This window comes from Periplaneta americana, chromosome 7 (assembly GCF_040183065.1).
Source record: "Periplaneta americana isolate PAMFEO1 chromosome 7, P.americana_PAMFEO1_priV1, whole genome shotgun sequence".
NCBI lineage: Eukaryota > Metazoa > Arthropoda > Insecta > Blattodea > Blattidae > Periplaneta > Periplaneta americana.
In genome coordinates, this window is record NC_091123.1 from 105,720,519 (window position 1) to 105,741,500 (window position 20,982).

The 20,982-nt window shown below is 36.9% G+C and overlaps 1 protein-coding gene across 1 annotated transcript in view; it reads left to right on the forward strand.

Moving 5' to 3' along the window:
• Positions 1-20,982, forward strand: part of LOC138702780 (short transient receptor potential channel 5-like) — a 190,225-nt gene that overhangs the window by 106,572 nt on the left and 62,671 nt on the right. Inside the window, exon 11 of the mRNA XM_069830080.1 lies at positions 19,472-19,723. Coding sequence (XP_069686181.1) covers positions 19,472-19,723 — 252 coding nt within the window. The remainder of the gene's footprint in view (positions 1-19,471; positions 19,724-20,982) is intronic.

Genomic DNA, 20,982 nt, shown 5'->3' on the forward strand with positions numbered 1-20,982 from the left:
ATAATTTACATATCTCATAAAATCTTGATAACAGCATTTATTTCGGAACACTTGTATTGGTGGGGAGTACTTGGTGTCGCACCTGTCTAATCGACAAACTAGTTCAAGACGTTGGAGTTCAAATTTGTGACACTCAAATAACAAATGTTGGACTGTTTGCAGGGAGTCATCACATGCACAAACATTTCCACCTTCTGTTTCTATCTTGAATCTTTCGAAATAGCTACCAAACTTGCCATGTCCAGATAAGAACTGAGTAAGAACAAAGTTTGGTTGCATTAATTTAGAATTTAGTCTATCGTATATGGTAGGGAAGTATAATTCCCTAGTTAAGGCTCCCTTTGTGCTGCGAACCCAGTAATCATTCTATTGATTAATTACACGTTCTTTTAAACGCTTCTTCACATAAGACATAGGGCATTTTGTGTACATATATTCCAGATCCGAAGCGGCAGCCTGTTTCGCCAACACATCAGCACGCTCGTTTCCAGTTGTTCCAGCATGTCCACGAACCCAACTTACACAGACATGCGTTGTATTTCTGATGTTATTTCTTATTTCAATTGCGAGGGGATCCAATATATATTTATTGTCTACTGCATGGATTGCTGCCTGAGAGTCACTGTAGATGCGAGCACTATGATCATGTTCTGCGCACCATTTCACCGCTTCCTTGATAGCGTAGAGTTCCGCTTGAAAAACTGTGTTGGTGGGAGATAGTCGGATGAGTTTTGTATGGACTTCTATGCCCTCACAATAGATGACAAATGCACAGCCAACGCATTCGTTAATTCTTGACCCATTTGTGTAAATTTCATATGTATGGATATCGCTACAGTTGTGAGATTGATAGCAGTCGTGCTGTATAATTTATTTAATACCCTCGAAACTTATTGCCGAGCCACTAAGCAAACAATGCCGAATCCCTCTTAATAATGCAAGGTTTTTTCTCAATATTTTTTACATTTTTACAAATGGGAAAAAAGCCTAAAAGTAAGTAAAATCAGATTATCTGTCTCTCTTTACATATTAAAAATAAGGATTACTTCTTAACATAATCTACCAAATGTCAGCTTCAAAATGAGCTCCCGTTCAATGTTCTGCAGTAAACGGTTCCAGAGTTCTGAGCGCTGAAAGAGGCTTGTTTTTATAAAATACGCTAAATTTGTCGCTCAATAATACGAAAACCGTTTGACTTTCGATAGTATATATTTGAAAATGCACTCTCCTCAGCACCTTGTATAAACAGGGAAAAAATTAGAGTATTAAAAAAATGCGAGGTTTTTTACTGATCGATTTCATATGGAATAGCCCATAAGTAGTATATGAAGAAATTCCAAGATAAATCGCAATAGCTCCTTCACATGTTTGCACAAAATCACGTGTACAAGCTCACTTATTAAAGAAAATCTGACGCTGTTCGACAGATGACTCAACAGGCATGGTAGAAAATAATAAATATGAAGTCCAGTTCGAAAATATATCGATTGCACCTTGTATATATCGTCGGTTTACAAGCAAAATACATTAATCTAGTTGATTAAATATATTGTTTATTTTTTTTGTAAATATTTGTATTCTCACATATTTTATCTAGATTTTAACTCAACTCATTATTCTTATTTTATTGTTTTATCTATTTTATTTAGCCATAAATTGATGGTTGATGTACATGTATTGACAAATCTGAAGTTAAAATATTGCCTATTCATAAAGTTTTATCTGATGATGTCGCTGGGCGACGAAAAGTTCATAAAAACATTAAATGTAATATAAAGGAATAAATCATTAAATATTATACGATAAGTCATTGACTGATAAATAAAGAATATATTTATTCAACTAGATCTCTTTAAGACTTATCTGAAAAAAAAACTCCCAAAATGAATTGCAAAAAAAAAAAATGCATCTGAGAAAAAAGCGTATATGATATACATAATGTGTTGATAAACTTAGAATGGGAAAATGAAATGCAGTTAAAGAGAAACAACTTACTAAAAATAATATTACACTGCTCAAAAAAGTCTAAGGAACAAGTACATTATTTGCTTCAGTTTATTTTTCATAGCAGTTAAATGGGTATTACCTTATCTAAGAAATAAATTACCTTGACTAACAAACAAAGCAAGTAAATTTAAACTATTATTTTTATTTTTTATGTTGAAAACTAAACAATAACTGAAATGCTGCATATTGAGTAAAATGTTAGAAAAATTTTGACTGGAAAAAATTCAATAATTCCATACAGATTGAAATTAATCCAGTTATTAGTAACGAGTATGACCTCTAAGTATATTTGACACTGCTTGGCATCGCGTCGCCATGCTTGAAATCAGATGTTCAATGTCTTCTTGCGGAAGATATCCCAAGCCTGAATTAGAGCAGTCTGGAAGTCTCCAACGTTCTCTGTATTTTCCATACGTGGTGTTACAGCCCTATGAAGTTGATCCTATACATATTCTATGGGCTTAAAATCCCGGGACTGACCAGATCAAGGCAGTACAGAAATCTCTTCTTGCTGAAACCATTCACAAACCGCTCGAGCAGTATGAGCGCGGGCATTGTCATGCTTAAGAATGAAACTTTCTCCTAAGACATTAGCAAGTGGTCTCACAATATTGCAAAACAGAATTTAAGTACACATTATGATTCATTGTCCCTTCCAGGAAAACGAGCCGTGTTTCTTCTATCATTACTCCTGCCCACACCATGACCACTAGAACCTCCGTAACTATGGACTTCCTGAACATGACGAAGTCTTTCTGCTAATCCAGGTTGATCCCAAACCCTGATACGCCTTCCACTGGGGTGAAATCAGAATCTAGACTCATCAGAAAGCATAACATGAGTCCAGTGGTGTAGCCAGACTAATTATTTTGAGTGTGCCAGATATGCAGGGTTTAGAAAGTACCTGATCCATCTCCTGACAATGCCGCTGCCGTCATCTCTCTTGAAACTCATTCTCGGAAGTCTTATTTAATAACATGCAAAATTATGATAAACAATCATGCAAGACATACCTATACAAACGCTTCATAAAGTGAACTGGAGCTGTCGAGATTTCCTAGCAACGAATCTGTCGATCGCTGATGATGGGTCCTTCAACAAATCCCAACTTTTTTCCCTCTCAATGGACAGAATTGCTAGATTACAAAACCTTGTGCTTGACATGATTGTCGAATTTTTCTTCGTTTCAGAGCTTTGAAAAGTTTTATATCATTGCCGTAATGAAGGACGAACATTAATTAATATCCATTTTTGGAGACTGAGGTGCTTCCGATAATGAATTTGCAAGAGCAAGAATATCTAAACATACCAAATAAAATAAGGTGTCAAATTTTTGTAGCTAATGTAACAATTCAGCTTCCTTCTTTTTATCGCTGCCAGATAATTTTTTAGGCCTAATCCAACACAGTTAAATTGGCTCTTGAAGAAATGAACGAATTTTTTACTTCTTACCTTAATGCTATCGACTGTAACTATTGCTCTGCATCCATGGTTTAGTTTTAATGTCGAGTATTTTCCATAAAAAAAGCAAAAATTCGCATATTTTTTGGATGGGCCTGGGCCCGCCTGGTCCACCCGCTGGCTACGCCACTGACATGAGTTCATTCTTCATAACCCCAATTGACATGTTTTTCTGCCCATGTTAGACTCGCTGCCCGATTATTTCCCCGAAAGGATGGTAATCTGAGAGAGCATCGAGAGAAGGGTGATGTTCCATGAAGTCGGTTTCTTATAGTCTGGTCACAACAACTCCATGAGTGTACTGGAGGACAGTTACAACTTGCCAGCCAAGGCAGTAATAGTCCGCTACGCTTATTGTGCAGAGCCAGAAATCGATTCTGCCGTGCTGTTGTTTTCCTTCCTCGGCCTTGTTGACGTGCCTTAACCTCACCTGCGACTTGATAACGTAGCCACAATCGGTTAATAACATTCCGTGATGTGTTCAAAACTCTAGCAACACGAGCCTGGCTTTGACTACCTTTTCCCATTCCAACAACTCTGAGCATTTCAGAAGTTGTGAAATGACGACGTTCCATGATTAAATAAAATGACTTCGTATGATTCCAGCAAGAAAACAAGAAGATATCTTTACAATGTTGCATTTAAGAACCAAGCATAAAGACCTTAAACAGTATAATATCTATAAAAAATCTATAAAATAAACGAGTAATTATTGTTCAAAACGTTGTCATGGCAACGCTAAGGAGTAGTACGTATTTTACTGATGTCATAATAATAAATGTAGCATAAAAACTATACTAATAATAAATCTGTAGCCGAAATTTTTCAGGTAATTTTCGATTTTCCAAAATAATTGGTCCTAACATATATAATTAATCACCCTGAAACCGAAAATCGCTTTTTTGAAATTTTTGTTTGTATGTCTGTCTGTCTGTATGTTTGTTACCTTTTTACGCGATAATGGCTGAACGGATTTCGATGAAAATTGGAATATAAATTAAGTTCGTTGTAACTTAGATTTTAGGCTATATGGCATTCAAAATACATTATTTAAACGGGGGGTTATAAGGGGGCCTGAATTAAATAAATCGAAATATCTAGCTTATTATTGATTTTTGTGAAAAATGTTACATACCGGTAACAAAAGTTTCTTTAAAAATAATTTCCGATAAGTTTTATTCTTTGAAAAAGTTTGATAGGACTGATATTTAATGAGATAAATGAGTTTTAAAATTAAAATAACTGCCATCTAAGGCCGTGTAATGACAAATGACTTCGTCTATAAGGGGCCTTGGACAGCAACAATCGAAAGCTATGAAAGATAGCCTACAGAGAATGTTTCTGTATTTGTATGAAGTAATATCGGAAGCTAAATTAACCGATTTGTATAATTAATTATTAATTCACCATTGGAAAGTGTAGTTTCTCTAGATGGACATAATGCTATAATGTTATTACAGTAACTTCTGAGTGAATCGAGGACAGGTAAGATTAAAATAGCTTCTTATGCACAGAAAACTTGATAGGCTATTCTGTACATTCGTTTCCTGTATTTCCTAAAATAATTTTTATGACCAAATGAGTGGTCTCTGGATCAAAATGATCGCATTTTAATTATGCAAATACAATTTAAATTAAGTGACATAATAAACGAATGTTCCCTGGATCAAATGTCCTATTTTAATTATGTAATTGCTTTATATTTATTTCTAACGGGTGCAGCGGAGCGCTAGTACACAATAAATGTGGTACACGTTCTAATTGTAGCCTACCTTAGACTTTTTTGAGCAGTATATTTCGAGAATTCACTTTGGTTACAAGTAAAACGTCTTTTTCTCATAAGTAATATTTTTTACTTAATGTGTTTTGCTTGTAAACCGACGATATACGGGGTGATTCAGACCACCTCTAACAGTCATTTATTTCGGAAACTAGTGTACTAAAATTTTCTAGACAAAAATATTTATAACTAAAGCACATGTGAACTTTCACTTCAGCTTGATCTCATCAATCAGCCCTAACATAAAGTAGGGGCAGTGGGGTATTACTTTAAAATTTCAAATGGGAGTCGTGTTCAAATAGCGTACCATTCGATAGAGCTCCTCAAAACAAACAACTTTCGTAGGAAACGTTTTTATTAATTCCTAATCTTTCAAGGAGAAAACGTACGAAAAGACAATGCTATTAATATCGAGAAATGTTACAAATGGGTCACAAATTTGAAATCTCTTCAATACTGTTCTCACGGCTATGTACACTACAGTGCGGTCCAAATCTCCTGACGTTTAGGGCGTGTTTACTTGCACGGCAATAGCCAGTAGCAACAGCGCTGCGTTGCCGCATACGGATATTCCTTGACGCCGATTGTATAAATAATACGTACGCTCGGACAAGTTCTTCGTGATAGGATGTCTACATGTGATTAGGTTGAATGACATTTTTCCGAATATATAGGAAGACCATGGCCTGATAGCCTTAACTATACCAGAATAAATAAATAAATAAATAAATAAATAAATAATAAGAATCTAATTTCTACGCAAAATAGTTCGCATTTTATGTCTTAGTCGCGTCCATCTGATTCATGGTTTTTATGGTCTTCCAGAGTGATGTTTACATAGCTGCGTGCCGATAAGAAAATATTTCGACTATTAACTGTAAACAATATCCATTCAAGGAAAAATTGAATTCAAACCTGCTTTACAGGGAGCTACTACCTGAAAGCCAGATTTGTATAATACATTCGTTATTGGAGGTACGTTAACAGAAAGCCACAATTTAAGTCACACAAGTATTTTTGTGCACTCATAGTTGAGTTCTGGCGTCTTGTCAGCTCATTTGAGTCGTGTGGATACAAAGGAAAAATTGTGACAGTGTCGTGTATAGTTCCTGGGATAGCTCAGTCGGAAGAGCGTTCGCGTACTAAACGAAGGGTCCCGGGATCGATACCCGGCTCCGGAACAATTTTTCCTTGAAATTATTCAAACCTGCTTTACAGGGAGCTACTACCTGAAAGCCAGATTTGTATAGTATTCATTCAGCTACATAAACATCAGATAAAAAATAATTATGAAGCGAGAGCCGAAAATGCCAGCTCGATTTCTGTTTGCATTGTGTGTAGGAATTCGACGTACTTTGTGTCTGTCAGTGAAATCAATAATTCGTTTGCAATAAATATTTTCTGTGTGTTCTTATTAGTTTGTTACTTTATTTGTTCATTAGTAGTATGAAATGCAATATACCATTCAGCAAGGTCAGTACTAGTAAAGTAATAGATCCAGTGGATATAGTAGCAAAGTTCGGAAAATTATATTTAATGACAACAATTTCTTCAGAAAATATTCGTCCGAAGAAAGCCTTGAAAATCTTTACTTTTCTAAGTGTCAAGAACTGCCGAGACGTGTTCAATAAATGTATCAACTGCATCATGTGTATGCAAAGAAGTGCAAAAAAAACGGAAACAAAGATTGCTAAGAAAGTGTTCGTCTCGCTTAGAAAACATATCAATATACCTAAAAGAGAGACGAATTTAAATTACTTCGAAAAACACCATTGGCTTTTCCTATGGAATTGCGAACATCAATTTTAAGGTACGACTTCTTAATACATTATTTATTATTGTATGAATATATTATTCATTGCTGTATTGCATACATCTGATTGAGGTTCTGGCTGAAATTATCAGGCAGTACATGTCACTTGAACGATGTGTGTTAGAGGACGAACAATTTTTTGTATGCATCTAAAGTCTGATTAGTGGAATATGTAGTTAATCGGCGATGTATGCATTGGAGGGGGAAAGGAACTGGCCACCCTACCCCATTATCTCCTGGCCTAATTGCCTCATGAGTGATGCCTTATTCGTGTTACTTAAGAGGTTCAAACCTGTCTACGGACAGTTGACGAAACAACAACTGTATTGCACTGTTTTGTTATTGAGAACGGATACTGTTTTCAACACTGGACGCATATCCTTCCCACCAGACGAGTTCGATGAAGTACGTATTACCCACTCTGTAGGTTTGACAACGTCACGCTTACACGTTATTGGCTCTCGCGAAACGTTAGGAGATTTGGATTCCACTTCTACATGGTGCCTCGCCACAATAAATATTAACGTACAGAATCTCAACGAAGATGATTGGGGTTCTATCCCGGGCATATTCTCTGATATTCTAGTGAACAAAGTGCATATGGGGAGCATTTCCCCTGCCATCTCATTTCGCCGTTGTTTAAATAGCAGTGTCATATTTTTTTACTAATATTTGTACTTGAAAGCGGACATCATTTCCTTAGTATGGGATTGCAAGTAATAAGTTTGTAATTATTAGAGCCCAGAAATTCATGCCCTAAAAACTACTAAATATGTAACGTATGCAAATATGCCCTTAGAAAGTTGGAAATATGGCAATAAATATGCACTAATAAGTTTCTTTAATTACTGCTTATTTACAATCTGTTCTTTTAAGAACATTCAGTAAATGTGATGAAACGTAAGTCGCATGAATCTAGGAGTTAAAACATATCTTCTACTATTGGAAGCGAAATATTAAGTCTAAGATACGGTAACGATGAAGTCAATGTGTTGAGTTGCTGTTATCCAGTAAGTTGATACCTAAAGGGTTTTGATGATTGCTGAGCCGCTGTTGATAACGTTTAGTAGGTATAAGAGGAGATTTCTTCTTTGATATTGGGAATTTGTAAGTCTCGAGGTAATGAAAAGTTAGATACAAACATTAGTGCGTTGGCTATACTGCGAATGGATTTTGATTCAAATCTTCTAAGAATATCAATATTGGAGTTGCTGGAAGAACCCAACAACTGTATTCCATGCGTCCAGATTGGTCTGATAACTGACTTATATACTAGGATTTTATTTTCCAGAGAGTGGAGAGTGCTTGTTTAACAGATAATTAAGTCGCAGTAATTTGAGCTTGGCTTCCTTTCCTTTAGTTATAATATGTTGTTTCCAGGTCAGATGTTCATCTAAGTGTATTCCTAGGTATTTGCACTAATAAGTTAAGAAAAATTATGTTTCCTCTAACATTACGAATGCTAATAACTAATAAGTATCAACTTACATTATTCCTTGAGGTTGAAGCAGAGGTGGTTCCACTGTCTAAAATCAGCAAAGAGTTCCAGTTAATGACAAATGCATGGTTAAGGTTTTCAATTGAGTAACTGCGATTGTTGTCTCTCAAGATGCTTTCATATCGTGAAAACGTCTTTCCATGACATGAGGGTTTTCAGGCATATTTAAATGATGTTAACTGTTCCGCAGACAGAGATAAATCTTATGGTGCGTTGTAAGATTTGCCTTCAAAAATGTCTCGAATATCGCACAACTCTTGATATCAAGGTTTTTTTTAAACAATGTTAGTCACGCTTTCCTTTACTTTTTGTCCTATATTGCCAGGAACAGAAATAAGATTTTTTCTTAAAAAGTCGCTAGTGACACATCTAAGGGTGTGCCAACAGTTTCCTGTAATGTGATCTCTTCTAGTAAACCGGAAAAATTAGCAGATATCAATAAAAAATACTCTTCCAATTCATTGTTTGCCAGTATTTTTGAACTGTCTCAATAGACGCAGCATTACTCGAGACCAATACATTAACCATCTCTTTAACTGTTTGTACTGTAGTCTACATGCTGAGCATGTGTTGATAAACAAATAGTGTATGAAATAGGGTCTCATGATGCCGTAACGACGAAAATGTTCATCCTCTACAATTCCATAATTATTTTAAATGTTTGACTAAACTTATAATCGAGTTTTATGTAACATAAGTTATAGACTGAAAAATTCATTAATAATTTTTTTATATATAAGGCCTCATCAAGCCACATTCCCCATAAGGTTCATACTGGTGCATGTCGAAGTGGAATATTAAGTGCTATTGATCTAAATAACTGAACTCTTCGATGGGAATTTAACAAATATTTTTCTTTATGGAAACATGCAAGTTAGAGAGAGATCTACCACGTGATGTTTGAATGTTCGTAATTCATCACGGTGATTCACACATTCTATTGCTGTTGATCTAAATAACTGAACTCTTCCATGGGCATTTAACAAACATTTTCTTTATGGAGGCATGCAAGTCAGAGACCTACCACGTGATCTATGAATGTTTGTAGTTCATCACGGTGGTTCACATACTATCTCCTACGCACCTCCCTACTTTTTGCGTTCATGAGGGAATATAATTCCAAATCTTATGAATATGCCGTATGTATTGAAGATTGAAAATATTATGCATTTATAAAAATGACGAAAATATGCACTTACGTGCAACATAAAACCATGCTTAATAAATTCAAATCGATCATTCGTACACATACAATGTGTAAGCATTCAATTATACCCTCCCAAGAAAACGTATACAAATGCATGAACTTCCGGGCTTCAGTAATTGTTGTAACTTCATGAATATATTTAATTGGTTATTTAAGGATGCTATATCAACTGCACGGTTATCTAGCCTCAATGGGATTTGGAATAGTGAGATAATATTTGGCGAGATGAGTTCGAGAATTTTCCTTGGAATTATCCAATATTCGCCTTAAGCCTTGGTTTTAACAACCACGCAATTACGCCTGCGTGAGCGTGATGCGGCATGCGAAAGTCAAATTTGTGTTTATTTAGGAGGCTGGATTTTAATAACCACGCGCGTGACTATTGCGCAGTGACTGCAGAAGATTTACTGCGTAGGCTAATGCGGCAGAGGGATCCAGACTTTGACTTCGGCGTGACAGGCAGTAGTATGTTATGCACTGTGGTATAATGATTAGGGGTCAGAATTTAATTGTGCACTATAAAGTAGTATTCCTACTTCGTATATACAGGGTGTATCAAAAATACGTGTACAAACTTCAGGCATGGGTTCCTTACACCAAAAGAAGGAAAAAAGTTCATATGAACATATGTCCCATAATCCTTTGTTTCCCCGTTAGGAACTGTTCAACACATTGGTACACTCATAATATGCCAACACACAAAACTCATAACCAATGCTCGAAATGTCCTCCTCTTGCTTCTAGACATGCATACACTCGTCGAATCATGGACTGTCGCACCCTTTCAAATACTCCGGGATGATGTTGAATGGTTTCGCAGGCTTCCGTGACACGTCGATGAAGAGTTTCTTGATCCGGGATGTCTGCTCCATAAACCAATTGTTTAAGGTGCCCCCAAAGATAAAAATCCAAAGGATTGAGGTCGGGAGAACGTGCTGGCCATTGAACTGGTCCTCCTCTGCCTATCCATCTGTCATGGTAGACACCAGTCAGTGTATCTCGAACAAGGCGACTAAAATGTGCTGGAGCCCCATCATGCATGAACCACATGTTTTGTCTTATGTTCAGAGGCACATCTTCGTACAGTAATTCTGGAAGAGTGTTTTGGATAAAGTCCCTGTAGATAGCACCTGTAAGACGTGCTGGTAGAACGTATGGACCTACCAGACAGTCACCTACAATTCCAGCCCACACATTAATCCTAAATTGTTGCTGATGTCTAGCCTGAAAAACAGCACGAGGATTACGATCTGCCCATACGTGTTCATTGTGGAAATTGGTAATTCCATCTCTCCCAAACGTTGCCTCGTCTGTAAACAAAACTGATGAGACAAACAATGGATTGGCTATTTGTGCTAGAAACCATCGGCAAAAGTTCTCCCGTGGTGGATAATCGGCAGGCGAAAGGCCCTGCACACGTTGCATATGATACGGATACAAGAGCTGCTCGTGAAGTACCCTCCATGCTGTACTGTGTGATGTACCAGTTGCCACAGCCAATTGTCTTGTACTGATACCTGGATCGTCTTCGGCACAGTGTAAAATGTCTTCTTCGAGGTTCGGTGTACGAACAACTCTTGATCTTCCTCGATCACCAGTCTGTGGTGCAACGGTTCCTGTCTCAGCAACGCGACGATACACAGCAACAAAGGTTTGATGATTCGGTTGTCTTCGGTCTGGAAACGCCATCTGATACAGCCGTACAGCCTCGCGTCCATTACCATTCGCGCGACCATAGATAAAAATGATGTCAGCCTGCTCACGAAATGAATATCGTCTTGCCATGGTTGAACGAAACACGTTAACTCACTCCACGTTCACAATTGCAACGTTGAAGACAGACTAATGACAAATGACACATGTAAACAAGTCTCCATGGCAACACTTCGCCATCTGCAGTCCATTTCTGATACAACGAGTCACAGCCTTCTATGAATGAGTGCATAAAGAAATGAAGTTTTGAGGTTGGACCTCGAAGGCCGTTGAACGCAAACTTTTAGTAATAAATGAATAACGGGAAAACAAAGGATTATGGGACATATGTTCATATGAACTTTTTTCCTTCTTTTGGTGTAAGGAACCCATGCCTGAAGTTTGTACACGTATTTTTGATACACCCTGTATTTAATCTAGCCCCCATACATGCCTGATATGATGAAATGATGTCAACTATATTGAGTAGGCGTAGTGTATATTATAGTTGAGAACGTGTGGTTTATAACTTTACGAAGTTTAAATCCTCCATCTTTTATCTTTATTTAATAATACCTAAACGAGGCAAGTACAGGTAGTCCCCTACTGAACCGCGCGTCGAGCACATTCAAGTTACCGTTACGGAGGTTGTCAAGAGACACTGCGATTAAATTTATTAAATGTTTCTGTGATTGGACATAATATGCATTGCTTCCCAAAAACAGCTAAGTATCCAGAAATATCTGATATCAGACGCGCAAGGAGGCCTGATAATATATGCGAACTAGCAATACTACTTTATAGTGCATATACTTCCAATCAGTGGCGGCTCGTGGGTATTGAATTCAGGGGGGCTGCATTTAAAAATAAACCATGCAAATTATCTTATTTAAAGATTAGTTCCATGCGCCTTGTCTTGTAGGTTGCGGACTTTTGAATCATCATCTTATTAAAATCCGATATGTCGTTTAACATAGTCTTTACAATGGAAAACATAGCTAATGCAGTCAGTCTCTCTTCTCTCATCGTATTTCTAAGATAGGATTTCACTCTTTTCAAACACTAAAAGCAACGTTCTGGTTCGGAAGTTGTCATTGGTATGGTGATAGCTATGCGTAGTAGTTCCACAGCTTCTGAAAATGAGGCCTGCAAGTTCTCAGATAGAAGAAACTGCAAGAGCTTGACTGCGTCACTGATATTTCTGAATTCTTGTCTCTGATACAACACAGTGAGTTACGTTTTTAGTTTGTCTTTATCGAACATTAAAAAAAGCTTCACACATACATTTAGGTCATTTTCAGGAAATGAGCTTTTGTAGCATTCAAATTTTTCTTGACACAGAAGAGAAGATAATATCAGATGATCTATGAATTGGAATCGGGTGTTAGTTTATGTGATAATGAAGTCACACACTTCCTTAGTTGCTGCAACCCTTGTCTGAATACCTTCGACCTTACGACGCTTTTTAGAGTTTTCATTTTCATAGATCTCGCTGCTCAACTGTTCACTGTTCCGTATTGTCTGTATGGCATTAACAAAGCTTGATATGCAGAGTCGACCTCGGTAGCATAGTCGTTGTGGGTTCGATCCCGGCCCAGGTCGATGGCATTTAAGTGTGTTTAAATGAGAAAGGCTCATGTCAGTAGATTTACTGCCATTTCAAAGAATCCTGCGAGACAAGATTCCGGGACACCGGCGACGCTGATATAACCCCTGCAGTTGCGAGTGTCGTTAAATAAACCACAATTTAATTTTTTTATATGCAGATTTGGACCTTAGAAATATCTAACTGGCGATGTTGCAGTTGGTTGTATAATATATCTACATGATACATCAATAAATGAAAAAAAATCTGAGCCAGAAATTGAATTCAGGATCTTCAAGAGCACGCACCAGGGCGCTTGCCTCATTTATTGTGATGTTGTTAGATGTTTCGGATTCCATTATGGTTTGAAAACATTATAGCAATGGCTCCTTGTTCTCATGAACAACATTTACTGTTCTTATTTTAAAACTCCATCTTGTTGCCCCAGCTGATGGAATTGTCTTTAAAACACATTAATCTAATACAGACTAAGTGGAGATCAAGAGAAGAAAGCAGGGATACTGGATAAATCAGCAAAAAATATGCCAGTCTTTCTATTTTGTTTAGCGGCTCTTTCCGTTATGAGATTCAACTGATTGGCACTTAATTTCACATTTCTCCTGAACTGTTAAGGTACTGAACTGAATAGGCTGTAAATATTGTACAGAATTAAACATTGTTACACTTCTTATACTCACAACATTAAAGAAAATGTATTTAAAACTACGCGCTACTGACAAGTTGCTGCAAATTTTGCAGCGCCTGGTGACTGTGGATTCACGACGAGACGATAAAAGTCACCCTCGGCTCTCTTTTTGCGCATGCGCCATCGGTGTAGTATTTCCGTTTCCGGTGTGATGCTGGGCCTCGTTGTAAGCATAAAAATTGTTTTATTCACCGCATTCTAGATTCACCTTCGTCACGATCATATATTATTTACATTTCGGTGATACAAGTTACGTAATTATAATAATAGTGCATTGATAGATTTCACAATTATTACTCCAGCTCCTGTTATCCAAGTCAAACCTTATTTTCGTATAATTGTATTCCAGAATATTTCCTCGTAAGTCTTGATAGGCTATATGTATTAAGAGTTAATTTCTGGTGGTAGTATTGATATTAAACTTGGCTAACACAATATTCCATCTACAACTTCAGAGGAGCGGCAAGAACTAGCGCTGAGGTAGTTCTGGATATTTCAATTGTAAACCAACTTACGAATCTCGTGATATGCAAATAAATATCACCAAACGTAGGTGCCAACTTCAGAGGGGCTGCAAGACACTTTGTGTCCAAATTTATAAAACCAGGGGCATCACATCCAGTAAAATTAAGAGTGATCTCAACCTTGTTAACAATTCGAAGAGATATTCCTATGTAAATAAAGCGGCGAAACTAGCGCTGAAGTAGTTCTGGTGATTTCGGAAGTGAAAATTGTTGAATTTATAAGGGTTTCTTTTTATGTAGATACAGTTGATCGTATATGCATCATAGACAAATATATGCATGGCGTAACAAAACCCTAAACTAACCAAATCTAACCTGTCACAGATTCGTATATGCAACATGTATATAAGCGGGGAATTACTTCAGCACTAGTTTAGACAAAAATTGAATTAATTTGTTTGAAATATGAAGTAGGTTATAGGCCAAAGATTATTATTTGAACTCTATAGAGAGTAGTGGTTTGGTTCGACTGGAACATCTCGGAAAAAAGAAGATATATATATATATATATATATATATATATATATATATATATATATATATATATTTATTTATTTATTTATTTATTATTACTGGTATAGACCTATATTCATTATTATTTATTATTCCACAGTTGAGTAACAAAATGGACAAGGAACCAACCAAAAGAACAAATCGGGACACCCTTAGAACAATAGCATTTTAAATATCATGGTAAATTAGGAAACATACCACTAACTTTATGAGTTCCTGTAGGCCCTAAATGTTTTTATCCATCTAAATCACTGATAGAGGAGGTCAGCTGTCGAACATGTTAGTAAAGCAATTCACAATGCCGCTATCTTTCCTGAATTTGAGATCGGTGAATCTTCACACACGCAACAGAGTGACTCCACTTCTCTATCCATGATCCACATTTTTGTAGTTCAGTTCAAATCTATGAACTATTGGGATCGAACAGTAATGGTCCTAAGTCTTACCAAGCGGAAATAACACAGAGCTAACAGTTAATTAACAGTGTATGGTAATTATGTAGTAATAATCGGCCAGGCCTCCATATTCCCGCAATAGAGGTCCAGGGCACCTTCGTTATCATATGTATTTTCTTTTATTAAATTTCGTTTGTATATGATTAACTTGTCATCCAGTATCCACTTTACACCCTGGATCTCTGTTGTAGTAAGATGATGGCCTGGCCGATATGACCTGTCGATGGTTTGTTTCTACACAATTATTAAAATATATGTGTATACTTGGTAATGTATCTATCCTGGATCTCTATTACGGGAAGATGGCCTGGCTGATGATTACTACTTAATTACCCAAAATTTAAAACTAACCATTATCAACACTCGTTTTTAGGTTGATTTTTTTTTTTTGTTATGATCGTCGTCGTAGGTGTGTGCTCGTTAATTGATTAGCAACGGCTATGTAACTACTGATAATGGATAAATGCTTAATAAAGAAAATTGTCCCCACTGAAAGTGCAGTGAACGGGAATACAATGATAAATTGGGTTATATTAATGACAGTGAAATTAATGGCTCATCGTCGGGTGGCGATCAAAACCTTGTAATTCCAAAACTGACAATTTTACAAGAGAAAGATATAATATTACTGATACGATATCATGTTCACGTGCTCTATTTTATGTACATGTCTTAAATGTCTGTTTAAATTCGACTGTTTACTAAATATGGTACTGCAATGTTTGCATACCACAGGCATTATTACAGAAGTTTGAAAACTAATCCATCAATCTCGAATGAAAGTAAAAGAAATCCAGTTCACAATTACTGCGGTAAATAAAACATTTTTATGCTTACAACGGGGCTCAGCGTCACACCGGAAGCGGAATTTCTTCACCAATAGCGCATGCGCAATAAAGGGAGCCGAGGGTGACTTTTATCGTCTCGTGGATTCACGGCCAGGGGCAGCAAGGGGAGGGGTAAAACTAACGCGCAAAGCATCCGAGAAGAGACTGGCAGCTTCAAGGGAGGAAGTGGCTTCACCCATAGTCCTTGTCTCTGGCTTCGCTCTGGCAGCACCAGAGGAGGAAGTGACTTCACTAACGATTGCGTGCATGTCAATGAGAGCGAGATTTTAAAAAATTCGAGCCGCTAATTAGAGACTATATAATAAATGTATTTCACAACATAAAATGAGACAAGAGTCACAAATGTCTGGGGGTGCTGCAGCTCCGCAGCCCCTCTTCGAAAGCCGCCCCTGCTGCCAACCCTCTAGTAATGATACATCCATACCCTTAAAACAGGTTGGAGTTTTTGTACAGTATTATTCTTATACTGTACGCCTACAGTATTCGTCGTTGTATCATGACTCATGAGTTCCAAAGAGAAATTATAGCTTGTGTGCGTAGTTTTCCTGTTATTTATGATGTTAGCAAGAATTCGTACAGGACAGGATTGTCAGGGAAAATGCCTGGAAATGTATTCTACTTATATGATCATATATCATATGTATCATATTTGCAGCACCCTCAGTCTAACAATAAGCCAGTAATCTTAAATCATTATCATCCTCCTTTCCAAGCAACCACAACTGGATCCATGACGTACGAATTCCATGATACTTCTAGCGAGATGCACACAATGACTGCCTCTTAAATACCATGAGAGTGCGCGCCACGCACACGTCAATCTTTTGTTTCACATTGTGCCGCACCACACTCACTCAGGCATCATTGTGTGGTTGCTAAAAACCAAAGCTTTAAAGTTGGGGAAAATCTAGGGGAAAACTAACCAAGTGTTCAGTTCATAGACCTAAAGATTTTAGTCCACACCTGAGTGCAGCCATGGAACACAAGTTCAACTTGCTACCCGTGAGCTTACAGATGGCTCTTGACAAAGGAATAGCTGTTTGTTAAAAGGGCCGAAGTCCAGAAAGACAAATTTTACAGGAGAAACAAAAAATTATTTCCTGCTGAATCATTTAAGTTTATTAATTTTCTGAATCATTCAGATTAAGAAGTTATACTTAACTCACATGCGTGAGAAGCGTATTTGGAAATTAAATCAATTATGTCCTTACTAGGGGCACTTAAATTAGCTGGACATATGCCCTTTTAACAAATAATATATTTTAACAGAGATTTTTTTGTTTAAATATAATAAAAATTAGTTTTGTATGAAAAATAAGATTTACTGCTCAATCTGCTCATAAAATATTTAATATTATCCTCAATGTATGATTTTACTTTCTTTGCGTCATTAAGCTTTTGCTTTCTAAGTCAAAGTTTTTCTTCTGGATATGCAATAATACTAGACAGTTCAATAATTATGACGCAAAACAAATATTGTGAATGGTAAACCCAGTGATGAATGTTAAGGCAATAACAACTTCTGGATGCTCCTTGTCATAAATAAAGTGGTACAAATTACCGATAGCAAAGGAACACCTTCTTACGGCGCTCGGAATTACCTTTCTCCACAGATTTTTCTTATAATATTTCTGTCAGACTTTAAAATTATAAATTTCGACGAGTTTGTTGCACTTCCACAATGGCAAATTTGAGCGAAGAATTGCTAAAAATAATGATTTAAATCAATTACCATATGCTGTAAATTCGATCCTGCTTTTGTAGAGCTCGTTTAATAATTTGTCACAAGGCTCAAACTGTGGCCTCTGATAGATTTTGCATCAGACATGAATAGTTAGTTCTGCAGCTGCTGCTCTTTTGGAAGCATAATTTATATGTGTAGATACCTGGATTTGCAAGCTCCTTGCATTTTTATATTAGTATTAACTACAGTGTCTACTTCACTATTATAATTCATTGTAATGAAATATTAAACATAATAGCATGTACAGATGCCTCAAACTAGGAAGCTGCCTGGATAGGGGAAGTAGTAGAGCTAACGGAGGGGACCTACCTAGGCTCCGATACCCAGGTATAGTCATATTATCTGAAAAGTTGACCTCTTGACAATGTATTCAAGATGTACCCTCCCTATGCAGCCTTCTCAACTGTTATTAGAACTGAGCTGTACCGTTCTAGTCCACAGTGCACAGCAGTAGGCGGGCAGTGGTAGGGGAGAAGTGCTCTATGCGCCTGCGCGAACGAGACAGCTTGCTAGTTTGAGGCATCTGTATCCTATACATCTTATAAAGCTATGTGTTGACTGAAACATATGCACTGCAACAATGACCACAAGTCTTATTATTAGCTTTAACTGAAATAACTTAATTGATGGAGTTTAGCCAACATTTTCCAAGTGCATAATGTTGTTTGTTAAAAGGGCACGTCCTACACTTCTGCCCTTTTAACAAAAATCGCGATATTGAATGCCGTCTAGTTGCCCTTACGGTGGACATTTGTCGGTTCTTCTAACATAAATCAATGTCTCTATGTTCAAAGAACATTATAAGCTAAGAAAGTGATTTTCGGAAGAAAAAAATGTAACTTTAGCCCTTTTAACAAATAGCTATTAAGAGATTTGTCCATTATGATATAGTAGAAAATAATTATAACATTAAATAATCAAGTCCTTCACTGTAATTTATGACTCATTTGTTGAGATTATGAAATATTACATTTCAAACTAAGATTTGACACACTATTAAATACAGAATCTCTTTTGCAATTTATTCACTATAAACGTTACATACTTGTCCAAACTCATGCTGAAGAATATTTTGTGAAATGAATATCTGCTGGAGAATGTTTTGTGCCAAAAGTCCATTATGTCCATTCCAAGGGCAATGCTAACAGGGAATATTTACTGGGGTAGTTAATTCTCTCTCTCTCTCTCACTCTCTCCTTCCCGTTCCGTACGTTTCTCTCCCTTCGTCCTTCCCACCCTTCCTCGCTATCTCTCTCTGTCTCTGCCTGTCTGTCTGTCCCTCTCTTCCTTTTCTCTCTCCCTCTCTGTCGCTCTCTCTCTCTCTCTCTCCGTCGCTCTCTTCCTCTCCACAATACAAAATATTGCAAATTCAGCTAAAATTTGTTTCAGAATACTTCCAACTCAGTTTACTCATATTTATGACTATTGTATGTATTGATTTAATTCACAGTTTTTCTTAGCAATTCACAGATTCTTTTAATGCCGTGTATATTTTAATTGGTTAATATATACTCAGAATTTCAACTTCCACTTTTTTATTTTTAGTTTCATGTCTGGGAAATAGGCATATGAAATATTAAAAATGCTTGCAATCACTATATCGGTATGCTTGTGCATTTGCCACTTTTGTTTTCATAGGGCTTTGCAGGTTCCTCCAATATTATGATGGCATGATTCAGGAAAACAAAGCCATGGGATCGAAGGTGCAACAGGTCAGCTCTTTCGTTAATGTTCGCATGACATTGAAGACTCTCTTCTGGGGTATGTTTGGAATGAGCCCACTAGAGTCTGCAGACGTCGTCATTGAGGACCTTGTTGATAAAGATAATGGTACGACTTTCACAAACAGCCACGACTTCACACAGGCAGTGGGACACATCTGTTTTGCAGGTGAGTCGAACGTAATAGAGTATGGGAAATGCTTACTGTCCAGTGCAGATAAGTTTGTCGTTTTTAACCACCTTTTCGTCCAACTTTAAGAAGAATGTAACTTTAACATCTTTCACTAAAACAAATGAAAGGAAAGGAAAATAAAGCAAGCTAAAATATTATAAACTGCTTGGTACACACAGAATAAAACTATAAATCTAACTCGGTGAACCCCTTCAATAATAACAGACTGCCAACAGGTTTGTAATAAACCTTGTGTACGATAATCGCAACAATGAAAATAGAGGTATGGATAAAGTTGCCATATGTCCTGAAAAAGCGGGATTTTCCTTAATTTTAGTGCATGGAGAAGTGTCTAACCCGATTTTCAATAAATCGGCAAAGTCCTGAATTTTAAGATTGATTTTAAAATTTCACTGTAGGGTCTTCAGGAAGCGTGCACGAAGAAATTTATTTCTTTTCCTCTGTTGAAGCATAGTTACAAAGTTGATGACTCAGTAGCATTGAATCCATCACTGTGTTTAATAAAGTTTGTGAAAGAAAAACTAAATGAATCTGACTCTGACAATAATTTAATGAAAGAACTAGCTAGTGATAAATGGGTGGAATTTTTCAGTTCTTGTAAAAATAGTGAGCAATATTCAGAATTACTAAATATTCCCCAGTTCTATTTCATGAATGCACAGATGACAGGAATAGGCTAAAAATTGAATCCATTAGAGCAATTCTAATGGTTCATTAAAGACATGTCATGCCTCCAATTTCATGGTTATCTGATATAAAACAATTTCATCTTCAGAAAAATATGACTGGTTTAAGATTAAGTATGAAGTAACAAACTGAATCATAAAGTCTATTGTATAATTGTGTGGTATTAATATGTTATTTGTTGTTCTGTGTATTTTTATGGCCATACTAAAAAATAAGTCTTAATTACAATATGTTGTGTTGGACGGTTGGACACAATCTGAAACAGGCCTTGGGAACGAGTGCACGAGCCTCACTCAGGCTTGTCATCCGTCGATCCACAAGCCTTTGGTGTCCGAGCATTTATACCGACATTTCATGGGAAGGTTCGAGCCACCCGGAATCACCTCGCGCAATAACGAATCTTTACATTCTCACCGCGAGATATGACAAACTTCAGACCAGGCTCGCCAAGTCACGCGCCTTGGGAACATGGCTTTCAGGATACATCAGTAGCGGCTCGCCGTAAAAAAAAAAAATAGGTGAAGTGCTGTTCACATACACAACTCCAT